This window comes from Emydura macquarii, unplaced genomic scaffold (genome assembly GCF_026122565.2).
Source record: "Emydura macquarii macquarii isolate MOO-44397 ecotype Brisbane River unplaced genomic scaffold, CSIRO-AGI_Emac_v2 contig_554, whole genome shotgun sequence".
NCBI classification, from domain to species: domain Eukaryota; kingdom Metazoa; phylum Chordata; order Testudines; family Chelidae; genus Emydura; species Emydura macquarii.
Genome location: NW_027130691.1, coordinates 5753248 through 5767833, shown reverse-complemented (window position 1 = coordinate 5767833; position 14586 = coordinate 5753248). Strand labels below are relative to the sequence as shown.

Sequence of the window (14586 nt, the reverse complement as noted above, 5' to 3'; positions counted from 1 at the left end):
TCTTCTGAGAGAGTTTTGCTGCAGTAGCATTTTAATGTTCAACTAGCTTGACTTGGGAGGAGCAGTTCTCCCCCAGAGCTAGCCACCTCCTTCACTAGTATGATGCCAAGTCACTGCTTCTTTGGTATCTCGGAAGAGAGTGGCAGTTGGGGCCTCTCAAACACTGAAGGAAGAGAAGGGGGTGAATGGCTCCAGGTGAGAACATTGTTTAGAAGATTCCCTAATGTCCCATCTTCTCTTGCTTAGAGGAGGGGCCCTGTGCCAAAGAAATTACATGTAACAATAAGCCTTTGGCTATGTCTACACTGACAGCAGCAATTTCGCTGTCAGATCAATTTTTCTGGTTCGATTGAGCGGCAGTGAAGACATGCTCAATCGATCCGGAAGTTGTTTTAAGAAAACCACCTTCCCAAAAAGCTTAGCACTTCATCGACAGGTACGCATTTCCCATCGGTGCAGTGCAGTGGGGATGATGCACTAAACAAGTTAAAGTCAACGGGAGTTACGCAAACTACTGTGTAGCTTACATAACTCCTGTTGACTGCTGCCAAATTTTGCTGGCAGTATAGACGAGGCCTTAGTTGCATATGAAATGACCCCTCACCTTCTGTCCCTATCAGCCAGGTCCTTGCTGGTAGCATCTTTCACTTGTGGGAGCCTAAAGTTAAATACATAAAGGGCCTAACATTAGCCTTCCAGTTTTAAACACTGGCTGTAGCTCTTAATTGAACCTTTCATTTTGACATGGCATTAATGTGACCCATTGGAAACTGCTTCCTTGAGAAAAGCATTGCAGTGCATTCAAGATGCTATAAGCCTTTCGACAACTTTTTTTTTACCCAAGCATGCTTCACCCATTTCCACCAGCACTATTTCAGCTTGCCAGGTAGTTGCCACAACTCTTTATTGCTGCATCTCCCCCTCCTGTCCAGGTTTGTTCTGCCCCAAAACTCAACAGGTAAAAATGCAACAGGACAGCATGTCTTCCAATCCTGCTGCATTCCAGTGGTTCTCAACCATTCCTGACAACTTTATCCCTTTCAGGAGTCTAATTTGTCTTGTGTACCCCAAGTTTCACCTCACTTAAATTACTGGCTTACAAAATCAGATATAAAAAGACAAAAGTGTCACAGCACTGTATTACTGAAATTGTTTATTCTTATTTTGTCTGTATGAAATTTTAGTTTGTATTAACTTCACTAGCATAGCCTGTTCTAAAACTAGGCAAATATCTAGATGTGTTGATATACCCCCTGGAGGACCTCTGTGTACCCTCATGGGTACACACATCCCTGGTTGAGAACCATTGCTGTATTCTATGGTGAAGTTTCCTGACAGGTGGAAAGTGATTTCATGGCAGTTTCCCTCCACAACAGCAGACGTTTTGGCACAATCCATGGTGGATGTTTAGCTATTGACCAACAACTTTCAAAGCTCCCCTACTCTAGCAGACAAGGAAATGATCCAGCTGTAACCTCTGGAGAAATGCCTTTGAGCGTGTACAAAACCTTTTAAGACCCTCTGGTAGCCCTACTAAGTTAATAATTATTTGTATGTCAGTAGTGCTCCCTAAAGGCCTTGATCAGAGCTCTGTTGTGCTAGGTGCTGTACATATAGAACCCCTGCCCCAGTGTTTAGATTCACATCAGTGTTTGTTTTCATTGGAGTTATATAAACATTTTTATTAAACTTGTTTTGCAAATTTTTAACAGCCTAAAGTTTAGTTTTATATTGACGTAAGTATCCATTTGAATGTAAATCCACTGTCAATTTTAGAAGTTTACTACCATCTATTGACATCCCAAAACATATCTTCCTTGAAAGACAAATCTCATGCAGCCTTTCTACATTAAAAATAAATAGTTCTAGAACACATGCTGTTTGGGTCCCCAGGAACCCAAATGGAAATATTCTTTCCTAATTTCCTTTCTACTAGAAGAATCCCACAACAGTCCATAATGGATGGGCTCTCTCCCCTTATGTGATTTGGAGGTCCAGGGATGCGGTCAGAGCTCTGGGAAGTTCCTCCATTTATCTTTTTTTTTTAATTTCTAAATAGTAAGTGCTCCTACCCAGTGTCTGAGAAATACCAAGAATGCAACACAAAGGTAACAAGAGAATAACCATTTATTAAATGATACAGTACACAATTCTTCAAATTAATACTGATTTCCCTGCTTTTGTTCCTATTACTACAATACATTCATCAGCCCCAATTTAAAATGATTACAGAAAATTTACTTTATCATGTGCCAAATACTTAGTTGATAATCTTGAGAAAAATACATCAAAGGCTTATATACAATTATACAAGAGTAAACCCAAATATATTGTAAAGGTAGCAGGGAAGATACAGTAGAGTCTGTTCTTTTTACGTATGCTAGAAGACATTCAAAAGAAGATAGATTTAAACCACCTGAATAAATGATTTAGGGCCCAATGGGTCCACCCTTGCTCATGTTGAGTTTTTTCTTACTATACGAGTAGCCCCACTCACACTAATTTAACTGTCCATGTAATAAGGTATATCAACATTAGTACGAGTGACAAACTAAACCACATTGTTGTGTTCTGAGGGTTTAGATTTCTTCATTCCTTTTTATGGTTTTTGCTTATAAGAAAAATCCACAGTTAATGTTGAATTTTCCATGTTACATTCATCTGAAAATAAAAAAATTGGAAAACTTATAATGAAACAGTTAGTATAAATGCTTAATTTCAGATGGACTTTACTGAAAACCTGCTACAGGATACAAGTTTGCTGTAAGATTTTTCTCACAGAAACATTAATAAAAATCTCCCAATACTGAGGTGGTTTTATATTTTAAGTCAATGAAGTAGTCGTGCTGTATAGTTTCCCATAAACAGATCCTGTGATGAGTTCTAATAAAATTTAAAAATGTGAACAAAACATGTTTTTCCAAAATATAATTTTTAATATATATATGTATATATATACACACACACACACACACACACACACACACTATATAGAAGCTGAAATAATGCAAAAAACTCACAAATGGTAGTAAGGGTGCACAGCAAACAGGTTTTTAAAAATTCCCCACAGTAGCTTATGTTTTCTTACCTGCTTCATGATTTTATAAATTTCAGACTAGTCCAATGGAAAGAAAGGCACTACTTATATCTAGGCAGTGCACAGAGCTCATGTTCTTTGATCAAGAGCACAGTAAAATAGTTTGAGTAGATGAAAATAAAGATGAAATATTTCCCAACTCCTTCCAGTGTCAAAAGCTTAAAAAAATCTAAATGTACAAATGCAGCCTTAAAATGTTTTAGTGCAAATATGAAAATTAACAGCATAATTTTAAGGTATTTAAATAATCTATAACATAACTATAGTGCTTTGCTTTATACATTTTTTCCTATAGATAAATTTAATGGCATAGGGGGACATTACTTGTTAGAAATGGTAGAAACCCAGAAGTTGGGAATAAATGGCAAAAAGTCATTATTAAATAATTTATTTATATTTCACTTTAGTTTATTAAGGGGGTAATAAGGTATTTCTGAATGGAAGATCAAAATATCTATAGGTTTTATACTGGAGGGTGTATGTGTCAAGAATCATTGTCCCTTTTCCTGAAGTCTGTACACACAAATGCTGGTGGGATAAACTGTCCAATTAGTGCATACAAACAAAGTTTGCTTTCCTGGCCTTGTATTGCATTAGAAGGTCTCATCGTCATTGCAGTTGGCTGTCCAGTGCCCAAACACTTCACAGATTTCACAATAGGGACGCTCTTCTTTTCTGCTGCCATGGTAAGTTGAATGGGGAGGGTCATCTGCTGCCTGTGCCTGAGTTGGACAGTCTTCAGTTTCATGGAGATCAAAGCAGTCGCAAATGTCACAAAAGAGGCGAGGTTTTTTCTTTGACTGGTTTTCATCCTCACTGCAAGATCAAAATTGTTATAGGCTAGATTGGATATTCTCTTAAAGAAGAACAAACCCAAAGGACATCATTATAAACTTCTACAAAAAATCCAGTTGTTTTTGTTTTGTTATAAAAAGAGTTTATAACAATGTCCTGTACTGCTAAAAGCAGGGCATATCAGTGGATCACAAGCAGCGAAAAGAATCATTGCAAAAAAGAAAGGAAAAAAGCCAGCAAAGCTTCTGGGCTCCCCATAGTTCTGCAATTGCTCAGATTCCTCACATGGTGATAATAGCCACTCTAGCCATTAAACAAAATTACGGTTTTTTTTACCTGCACAAATACAAACCCTCTAATTCAAAGGCAATTGTGTGAATGGATAAAAACAGTTTTTTTTTTTCATTGATAGAGGGGATATGAAGCCACAATTATTTCAAAGAAAGCTGAGTTTTGTTTGACTGGGCCCTTCAGATTTGCACTCAGATTCCAGCAATTAGGAGTAGAGCAGAGGTCCCCAAACCGTTTACCCCATGTCCCCCCCATACCTGTCCACACCCCTCCACCACACCAGCTGTGGCTGGGTCAGGAGCGGGGCCACAGTCAGGGCCAGGGGCTGTGGCTAGGAGCAGGGCCACACTCAGGGCTGAGCACCATGGCTGGAGATTGGGGCCAGAGCAGAGCTCGGGGCAGACACAGGCCCTGATGTGTCTCCCCCCCACACTCCGAATGTTCCTCTGCGCCTGCCTAGGGGAATGCGCCCCATAGTTTGGGGACCTCTGAAATAAAGGGTGTTTTCCTTGTTTGTAAAGGGGCATCCTCACTTTGGGAATTGATAAGACAGATGTGCTGACGTTTGTTTTAGAGCTGCAGAGGAACAGCTTGTTCTACCAGCTAGAAGTTAGAGATTGACCAGAAAAAACCTGGATCCAGCCACCCTAGAGATACGGGCAAGTTACGTTTGCACTTCATGGGCTCAGGTCTCTGCTGGTAGTCAGGCTGGCCTGCTGCTGCTGCATAAGCTGATGGACATGATTTATAGTGGAATCAGTAGAACACAAACCAAACACCTTTTCGTTTAATATTAATACCTGTCATAACTGTTTATCTCCTCCTCATTGCCATTGAGAGCTGCTTCAGACATCATTTCCACCTTCAACTTTAATTCTTCATTTTTCCTTTGAAGATCCACTATTACTGAATTCAGGAAGTCAATCTGGGTGGTTTGAAACAAAGAGTAATATATTTAGAATAAAAAGATATTCCGAAGCCTTAGCATTATACTTCTACAGAAAACAGCAAAAACTAGACTGCCACGCATCACCAATATGCAGCACAGAAATGGCGTTTGAATGTCACAGAAAAGAGCTGTTAGCTTTTACCATTAAACAGTCACATTGTGAAAAATACATTAAGGGACGGGGAGCTTTCAAACCAAGAAAAATATTTTAAGGAGCATTTTTGAGTTGTGTGAATTCTGCCCAGCAACTAAAAATGGTTCCACCCAACAGCTGGCCGGTCCAAAACAAATTGGTGGGTCTCAGCTCAGTTTCCAGTGGACAAGTGCCCACATTGCAGAGCTACTGCCACATCAGGTGTTCTCACTGACAGTTTCAGAAGAGTCCCAAATGGCTTGTCCCTAGATCAATCCCCTCCAGAATGTCTCTTAAATGTACTAGCAGAGACGGGAGCAGATCAAGGGAAGCCTGCACTACGCATGCCTGTGGCTAAAACAGAACATTAGTTTCCAGTTTTGTCAATCTGAATCCGAGGAGAAGACTGTGAGGCAAGGAACAAATTCATCATTGACAATCCAGGGAAGAAAAGTAAAGTGGATCGGAACAGGGCACTCTGCTCTACATCTGATAATCCCACTGTAGATGGAAGCAAGGATGGCCAGGACCATGAACATAATGGAAACATAAATGGTATGTTTCTCCATTCCCATGCACCAAACCACCCAGCATGTCCCCATTCACTCCTCCAATAAATGGAACTGCACGTTACCTCCAAATTATGTAACAGCTCGAGACACTAATGCTGTATCTATTAGTGTTCATCTCTGTCCAGACCAAAAAACTGATGATGGGGGGCAGCTACTCGGACAATGTTACAATAATTCTTTTAACCCATTTTTATGAAGAAATGTAAATATTTTTATAAGAATGATGCAGTTTGGCTGTATACAGTGTATCAAAATCTCATCTCCTTTTTCTTTGAACCTGCCTTATTAGTCATGCACCATGGGTATAACAGGTGAATGGGCACACTCCCAGAATCTTCTCCGAAGGCAGCAATGAAACAATACAGGGCATGCATTATCTCTGAACTTGGGCCTCAAAATGTAGTCTGAACTCCAAGACAAGATTGCAGAGACATTTACAACATTCTGGTAAAAGACCACATGAGTTTTCCCATAGCTAAATAGAAAGCCACTACAGCAAATTAATGCAGGGAATAAAAAAGGGTAGAAAGCAGAAACAAACCATATGCTGATTGGAGAAAAATGTTGCCAGCAGCAGATGAAAGCAAGGGGCGTGAGGACAAGAAAACAGGAAAAAAAAAGTGGTTAGTATGTTAATACCACTGCTTCTAATCTATACACACACCATATTACTAGGAAACAGAGCTTCAGATTGGCATTCCCCATTCCATAACTTTAACTGTTAACCAACTAAACATATTACATTCCAAACCTCTTTAAACAAGTGAAATTGTTTCATGGTCATGCATGCTATTTTTTTGTTTCCTGCAGCATCTATCCTCATGGATGGTAAACTGGACAGCATATTAAGTAGCATAACTTACTTCACAGGTTCTTTAGCTAAAGTAATAATCATATAATTCGTAGAGTTTTTCATGAGCCTTTTACCAAGAATATTCCATTATATCTGAGCAATTCCCCGCCCCTCCCAATTTGAGTGAAATTCTGCAGTTAGGTTGATGCAAAGACCAATGTTTTCAACTGCATGATCCTGGAAGTAGATACCTGTAGAGAAGTGGCCTGCTTTTCTGAGGTAGCAAGCATCACAAATTCTCATTGGATTAAAAGTTTAACTTTACCAACCAGGGTTGAAAATTCTGGCTGTAGCTTTTAATTGATATGCCATGAATGTGGCCCATCAGATACACCTTCCTTGATACTGGCTGTACTCAGTAAGCGACAGCCCTTCTGGTAGCTCCTACCACAGAGGCATGTCCCTTCAGCCCCCTCCCCACCAGTTCTCAGCTGGCTGGTGAGTTGCTGCTGCCTTTGACCAGCCAGCTGGTCTGCATTCTTTCTGGGTCCCTCTACTTGCCATAAAGTATCCTGTTCTTCTGCCTCTACCCTCTTGCCCTGGTTCCTTCCTGCCTACACATCTCCAAGCCACTTGCACAGCTGCCGCACACCTCATCATCTCTTTCCTGTGTTTGCTATTAATCCCCTCCCTCATCTACTTGGAGAATGAGGAATGAAGGTGTTAGAAATCAATCCATTACAACCCTATTTAGATAGGATCTAGCAGCTATCTTTGGGAAGAGATTTTATTCAAGCCCAGGCTGCTAATGGTATGTTACTACTTTAGAGTGCTGATATTTCAGATCCAATACCTGGCTCTCCTTTGCTTTCTCTTCTTGGAGTGGATTAGCAGCAGTGTCACCTTTAAAAAAAAAGCAAGACATAAAAATCCTGCAACCTTCATTCATTCATATGAAACATTCAGTAACAAACCAAAAACCTCTATGTTCTTTACCCTCTGGGATACTCTTATGTCCATATATTTCTCTCCAGTAAGCAGAAGCCATCAATAATTGACTTACATTGATATATTTGACATTGAGCACTGGTATGTTATAGAGCAGTACTTTCAATGTCATACGCTACACGTTCAAAGTGATATACAAGCAATAATTAACCCTTAAAATTCCCTATGAGGTAAGTATTCTCTCCATTTTACAGATGGAGAAACTGAGGCATAAATTTTAAGTGATTTGGAAAAAGGTTAGAAGGGAATCCATACAAAATCTGGGATTAGAACTCAACAAGGGTCTGGCTCCCAGTCCTGTGTTCAGACTACGTCTGATTTCTTCTCCTAGTTTGAGAGAACAAATTTTCAGGATTCGTAATAGACTTCATTAAGAAATGCCCTTTTGCACAGGAAAAAATATATTATTTGTAGGGAGAGGAGATTGAAATGAATTCATGTAGATATTTCAGGCCAAATTCATCACTGCTGTAAGCAGGAGCAACTAGTAATATCAATAGAATTATCAGTTTTTGAGATTTGAATGTAGTCCCATTTCCTTCATTCAAAGTTTTACACATGATTGTTGAACAATGGTAAGAGGAAGTTCAGCATGTTAAGACCCCTGCTAAGGGATAGGTTTCCAGGTACACAATATTCATCAGTTAACAGAAAGGTACGAAAATGCTTGAATAGACCATAGTGGGTGTACGGATGGGGTAAATGGCCAGTCTTTCTGATACCTGAGGAGCTAGTTATAGAAGAAGGCTGTTTCTTGCTCTCTTTGAGTTTCTGCTCCAGGTTCTTCACCTTTTGCTCAAGTTTCAACTTATCGGACTCCAGTGATTGAACTACTGACTGCAAGGTTTTCGCAGAGGCATTTTCTCCACGGAGCAGTGTGATCTGCAATATTTAATTGGGGATGCTTAGGCAGTTTCGAGTAAAACCAAAAGCAATGAGGGAATAAATACTAGATTACCACCAAAAACACAAGCCAGTAAACATACCACTGAAGCACAAAAACCAATGTTTAAAACCTACTTTGATATGAAAAAAGTAGAAATAGCAACAAGCTCTTCACAAGTGAGTGCTTAAAGCATGATTTTATATCCCTATTTAGACACCTACGTAAACAAGTGGCCTAATTTTCAGAAGTGCTGAGAGCACACGTAACTCCTAAGAAAGCTAATAGATGCTGCAGGTGCTGAACTCCTCTGAATATCAGCCACTTATTTGGACACCTAAGAAGTGATTGAGAAGCTCAACTTTTGGGAGCAGTTTGGAAAAATCTGTATGTTTCAGAATTCATTAATAAAACATTTTAAAAAGCTAATGACACCTTAAAGTTTGAGTACTATGGTTCTAAAAAAATACCTCATTTCTGAGTTTTTCCAGTTCTTCATCTTTCTCTGTGATCAAGGCACTAGTAACACTGAAGGATTTCTGTAAAGAAGCTCTCTCTTCATCTATTTCTTTTTTTAATACGGATTCTCTAAAAGAAAGTCAAAGAGTTCCAGAAATCATCTGAAGTTCAGTTCACATTACTTAAATCAACCAAGAAAATTATGTTTCATAGTTAATTTAAAATATTAAACTACCATTAGAAATTTGTCTTAAAAGCATGTTTCAGTTCTATATTTCACTGAGATTTTATATTTGCAAAATCATTTTGGATTTTACTACTGTGGAAACAAAGCAAAAAATTTACCTACGTAGATACATGCCAGAATCTGCATATCATCGCATCCATTTGAATTTAAAGAAAAAAGTTAATAGATTGGGGAGATAGAGAATCAAAAACCGAGTTGCACAGAATGAGCCACAGAACCTTCTTGGAATAACTATTAACAAGCAACAAAAAGTACATGCAAAGCTCATTAAACAATTGTCATGCAAAGCATGGATGACGGTGGAAATATCAGCTGGTTCTCACTTATTTCAGTAATGTCATGTTTTCCATAGAGATGTATTTTGAGAACTATTGGGCCTTAGCAATAACTACTGTCATAGCAGAAGTCAATTCAGAATTTGTTCTTTTACTACCCAGAAGTAGACTTTTTAAAAAGAAAAACCCAACATGGCAAATTGCACAGTTCATAAATGACTAGGCTGTCTGAAAAGCGCTCCACTCCTATTTATTTTCATGCATTGAGTAAATTACTTTAAAAGTAGGCCAATGGGTTAGCAGGTAGTGTAAAATGATACCTTGTGGGCACCATATTTAACATTAACCCTACAGTGGTGAGGTCTCAGAACATCACTGATTGAGTGTATGGATTGAGCATTGAGGAAATTGTTTTCTTCTCAATAGCAAGGGAAAAGAGTGGCCCATAACTGTAAAGCAGAATAGGGATAACATCCCAAAATGTTAAGGGTCTGACGGTCTTGTAGTGTAACATTCATAAGCATTCCCAATGAATTTATGTACCCATATAATGAGAAATTATGCTCTGAGGGCTACTGCTGGGGGAAAAACAAAAACAAAACCCCTTTCAAAACTAAAAAGTAACCATTTTATGACAAGCCATGATTTTCAAAACTGAGAGCTCAGAGTGAGGTTCTTATGTCCACATTTAAGCACCTAGAAAAGTGGCCTGATTTTCAAAAGCACGGATGCTCCATCAGCTTCCATTGATCCCCTTTGATAGGAACTGCTAGGAGCACCGTGCTTTTGAAAATCAGACCACTTTTCTATGTGCCTAAATGTGGAATTAGGAGCCTAACATTAGGCATCTCAGTTCTGAAAATCATGGCCACCTTTTCCAAGTTCTTCACTGTTTCTTCTTTTGATATTTCTGAGAGAACTGATCAGCTAATTTAGCTGACGGAGTACTTAATATGTTGTTTCAAGCATGAAGGAGCAGATTCTTCAAGGAGACTGAATGTCAATGATTGTCAGCCAAATAATCAAATTAAACTAAAATCTATTAGGACTATCCAAGTGATCAATATCACTACATGTCCTTACAGAACAATGCACACTAGATAAGGATAACTAACAGGCCCAAATTTGAGATTTTTAATATCCATGATATCTACAGTTAGTGAGACCCACGATATCCATCCAGCCCAGGAAATGCAATACTCTCAGCGACTCAGAGATTAATAGAAAACTCAAGCAACAATGACAGTACAAATGCTGTAATTCTTTCATTGTTAAGATTATGCTTATATTCATGAATGGAAGCAGTAAGTGGTGAATCTGGGGTTTATAGAGATTGATGCACACATCTCACAAAATTAAGGTTTCTGTTTTTACAATGAAAGTTAATGTCAAGGAAACACAAATTGAAGTGTGGACTGCAGAATCTCTCCTACTAATACAAACCTATACTTTCATTAACAAAAAGCACTTAATGAGTCTCCCCTCAGGTGCTTTCATTGGCACTGATTCAGCAAAGTACTTAAGCATGTGCTTAATTTTAAGCATGTGAGCATCTCATTGTCTTTCAATGGGATTATTCACTGCTCTAAATTAAATAAATGCTTTGCTGAACTGGGAACACTGTGCAGAGTGGTGAGACTGTATGAGAAACACCAAATGGATTTTGGAGAAGGGGAGAGGGTTGATAATACGTTGCATGGATCTTCTTCCATTCATATAGCCCTGACCACATGGTAAACCTGGAAGATTGGAGGAAGGGAAAATATGTTGAGGAACTGCTGCTCCCAACTCCTTAATGTGCTGGGATTCAGTACCATTGGGTTTGTCTTCTCTTGGAAGGCAGTGGTGGAAAGGAAGATGGAAGCCCTCAGGGACAAACATCAAAAGCTTGCATCAAAATATTGTCCAACCTTTCCACTTTGTCAAATCTTTATCTCAAAGTGTGTCTCAAAGTTTGTACAAAATCAATAAAGGACTGGATAGCAGACCATTTATTAGTATTGGTAAAAGAAGGAGATAATGGGGGCACTGGGGAAGTCAGACTTAACGGAGGGTAAATCATTGCAGAGATTGCAGGCATTCATAAATACTATATATGTGTGAATAATTATATATTATACAAATACAAGGGAGAAAGAGGAGAGGAACAGAATGAAGGAGAGAAAGATCCCTTTCATGGACCATTGCCTTATCATTTAGAGGGCAGTGTCTTTGGGAAGAAAATCTTGAATTGTCACAGATCCACTCAGGCATTCTTAAAAGTGTAAAAAAGAAAACCTACAAGTACTGTAGGTGTGTTGCTTTAAGCAGCATTTTCACTTAGGCCTGAATCACATTCACTTATCAGCATCACCAGATAATCCACTCATTTGATATTCTAATCTTAAATACCGTCTGCAAATGGGGTAGCATTAGGGTTAGTTACACTTGAAGGATGCATGTTGAGTTGGAATTAGCTATATATAATGATTTGCAAGAGAAAGCAGGTGGAAAATACTAATGATCATCTGCTAATAAAATGGGGCCTGTCATATAAAATTCATCATTTCATACCACAAATGTCTATTTACCAACAAATCTCAAATAGTTTAGGTAACACATAGATGTTGGATTTTATTAGTTTAATATAATAATCCCAAGTGCTATAAGTAAAACACCTTTATAGGAAGGTTAAGTTACACTCTGCACAGAGTACATGAAAATCATATGGTATATGGATTTTCACTTCAAATTACCCAGATTCTTCCCTTACTACAAAAATAAGAAATTTCAATAATGAAGCAAGTACCTTAAAGTGTTACTGGGCAAGCTTTAAAAATGCAAGATAACAAGAACCACATGTTAGAAACATGGGAGAGAAATGCAAAATACAGTAAAGAAGAAATAAATTTGCACTGAAGGGTTTTCTTGTTGTAAAAAATAGAAAATATATACTGCTGAGTATTTTACAAAACAAAAGCAAGACACTGAGGGACAAAGGCAGCCAAAAATATGTACAACAACTTTATTTAAAAAATTTATTTATTGTAACGTGGATAGACTTTCTTGAGTCTTACCATTAAAGACACACAGATATAGCAAAGGAAGCAAGGGTAGGAAAGGGAAGAGAGAGGAGTGAAATGAGTATTGATAAATAGCGCAAGCTCAAAGACAGTAAGACAGTTAGCAATCCACAATGAATCTAATGAGCTGAAGTAACATAGAATCCCCTCTTAGTTCCAGATTCATAAATATCGAACATTTGTCATTCCTAATGGGAACATTTCATAGATAGTTCGCTGATATTTAAAGGAATTCCTGTGGGTGGGAAGGTGGGGAACCAGCTCCTAGCTGGGTCTTTGGCCAAATTAAAATAAAAAGATGTCTCAGCTGCTGCATTCTGAAAGTCTAAGGAAGGCAGGGGGAAATCATCAGCCAACATCATTTTTAGTGGTTTTTTTTAATGGATGAAGAAAGAGACATTTTTTATTTAATTAGGCTTTGTTAGCCTAACATCATTTCTAACATAAAATTAATGTCATGTTTCAGCATATTTTAGCATCAAGTGGCTTGCTCTATGTTTGAATCAGGCTGACTTGTTCTAGTGCTTATTTTGGTCTTCATGTCACAGCCTAATTTATGTTTGCCAAATATGCTATTAACACACTGGTGTTGAATGTAGACATTTTAGGACAAGTGACTGAAAGTATGTAAGGGTGGATACATCTGGCAATGCAGACACTAACGTTAAAATTAGCCCTACCGATTGTACAAGTGTCAGTGTTCATTTCTGCCAGCTGTCATACAGAGAGTATCCACCAATGTAAAAAAGCATAGTTCAATGTGGATCTGAGGAGAACCATTTATATTTTATTATATTGGACCTAATGATATCCTTGCTTGTGCAGCTTTGCAAAAGGATCCTAAACCTAACTGTAGCTTCAAATAGTTACGTTTGATGGTTCCTGGCTGATGCCAATGAAGCATCACTCAAAATGGTTGTGTGTATTTTAAGAAGTTCTCTCCGCCTGGTCTACATCTGAAACTTAGCTACATCACTCAAGGCTGTGAAAGCTTTCACACCCTATGCGACATAGTTTGACCTCACCCCCCATTGTAGATGCAGCTAGGTCGATGGAAGAATGATTCTGTCAGCCTAGCTACTAGCTCTCGAGGGGATGGATTTACTACACTGATGGAAAAACCCCGTACGTCACCACAGCAAGTGTCTACGCTACAATGGCATAGCGGCAGTGTCACAGCTGTGCTGCTGTGGCGTAGACATACCCTCAGTTGACTTTTTAAATGCGTAATAGTTTTCTCACAAACTTTTATATCAGCTATTAGGAGTAAAAGACTACTACTTTCCTAATCCTGAAATCAGAGAATATAAGCTGAATAACAACCCCAAGCTTTTCCTAGTCTCCCCAAGTTGCCAATGTCTGAATTGTTTCTTACAGTATATTTTCTAGTATTTTGTCCTGTTGGTTTTAGGAGTCTCCACATTCATTCATAACACTGCTTCAAAACTGACTTGTAAGGGCCCAATTCTTAAATTGGAGAAATACTGCTTTCATTCAGGCTCTGTTCACCTTTCCGCTATCAACTCTTTTCAGGGGCTTCTATACAATCAGAAGTATGTTCCAGCCTGATATGGAACCTATAAGGTTACTGTCTAGATTGATTTTCCCCTCTCCTAAATTTACAATCATCATTACCCAAAATATGCAGAGCTGTGCAATACTAAATAATTTTTTTTTAACCTATGTGAAGATCCTGTGTTTTAAAACTTACATTTATTTATGGAACAAAAGGAGATGTCAGAGATTGAGGCCCCATTACCTCTCTCCTCCTCAGATTCCTATTGAAGCTAGATTGTTTTTTAAAATTGTAAACAGGCTTTTACATCATCTATATTTTAATTTGTACTTAAGTGATAGACCTTAAAGAACTCAAAATAAGCCAACACACCCTGCACCTTCTCATTTCTTCTGTATCAGACATTCTGGAGCAGATCCTCAGCTGGGTTAAACTGTCACAGTTTGATTGACTTCAGTTGAGCTATGATAATTTACACTACCTGAGGATCTGTCCCCACCTATATT

At 38.5% G+C, this 14586-nt stretch overlaps 1 protein-coding gene across 10 annotated transcripts in view; it reads right to left on the bottom strand.

Moving 5' to 3' along the window:
* Positions 1-2109: 2109 nt before the first annotated feature.
* Positions 2110-14586, bottom strand: part of CLIP1 (CAP-Gly domain containing linker protein 1) — a 98677-nt gene continuing 86200 nt past the window's right edge. For 7 of the 10 annotated variants that reach the window (XM_067539563.1, XM_067539562.1, XM_067539565.1 and 4 more), the window contains 5 exons: positions 8992-9109; positions 8361-8520; positions 7484-7533; positions 4984-5108; positions 2110-3913 (listed from right to left, as the gene is read on the bottom strand). In XM_067539563.1, the coding sequence (XP_067395664.1) occupies positions 3691-3913; positions 4984-5108; positions 7484-7533; positions 8361-8520; positions 8992-9109 (676 nt within the window). In that variant the 3' untranslated portion in view covers positions 2110-3690. The other 3 variants (XR_010918219.1, XM_067539567.1, XM_067539568.1) reach the window with 3 other exon arrangements.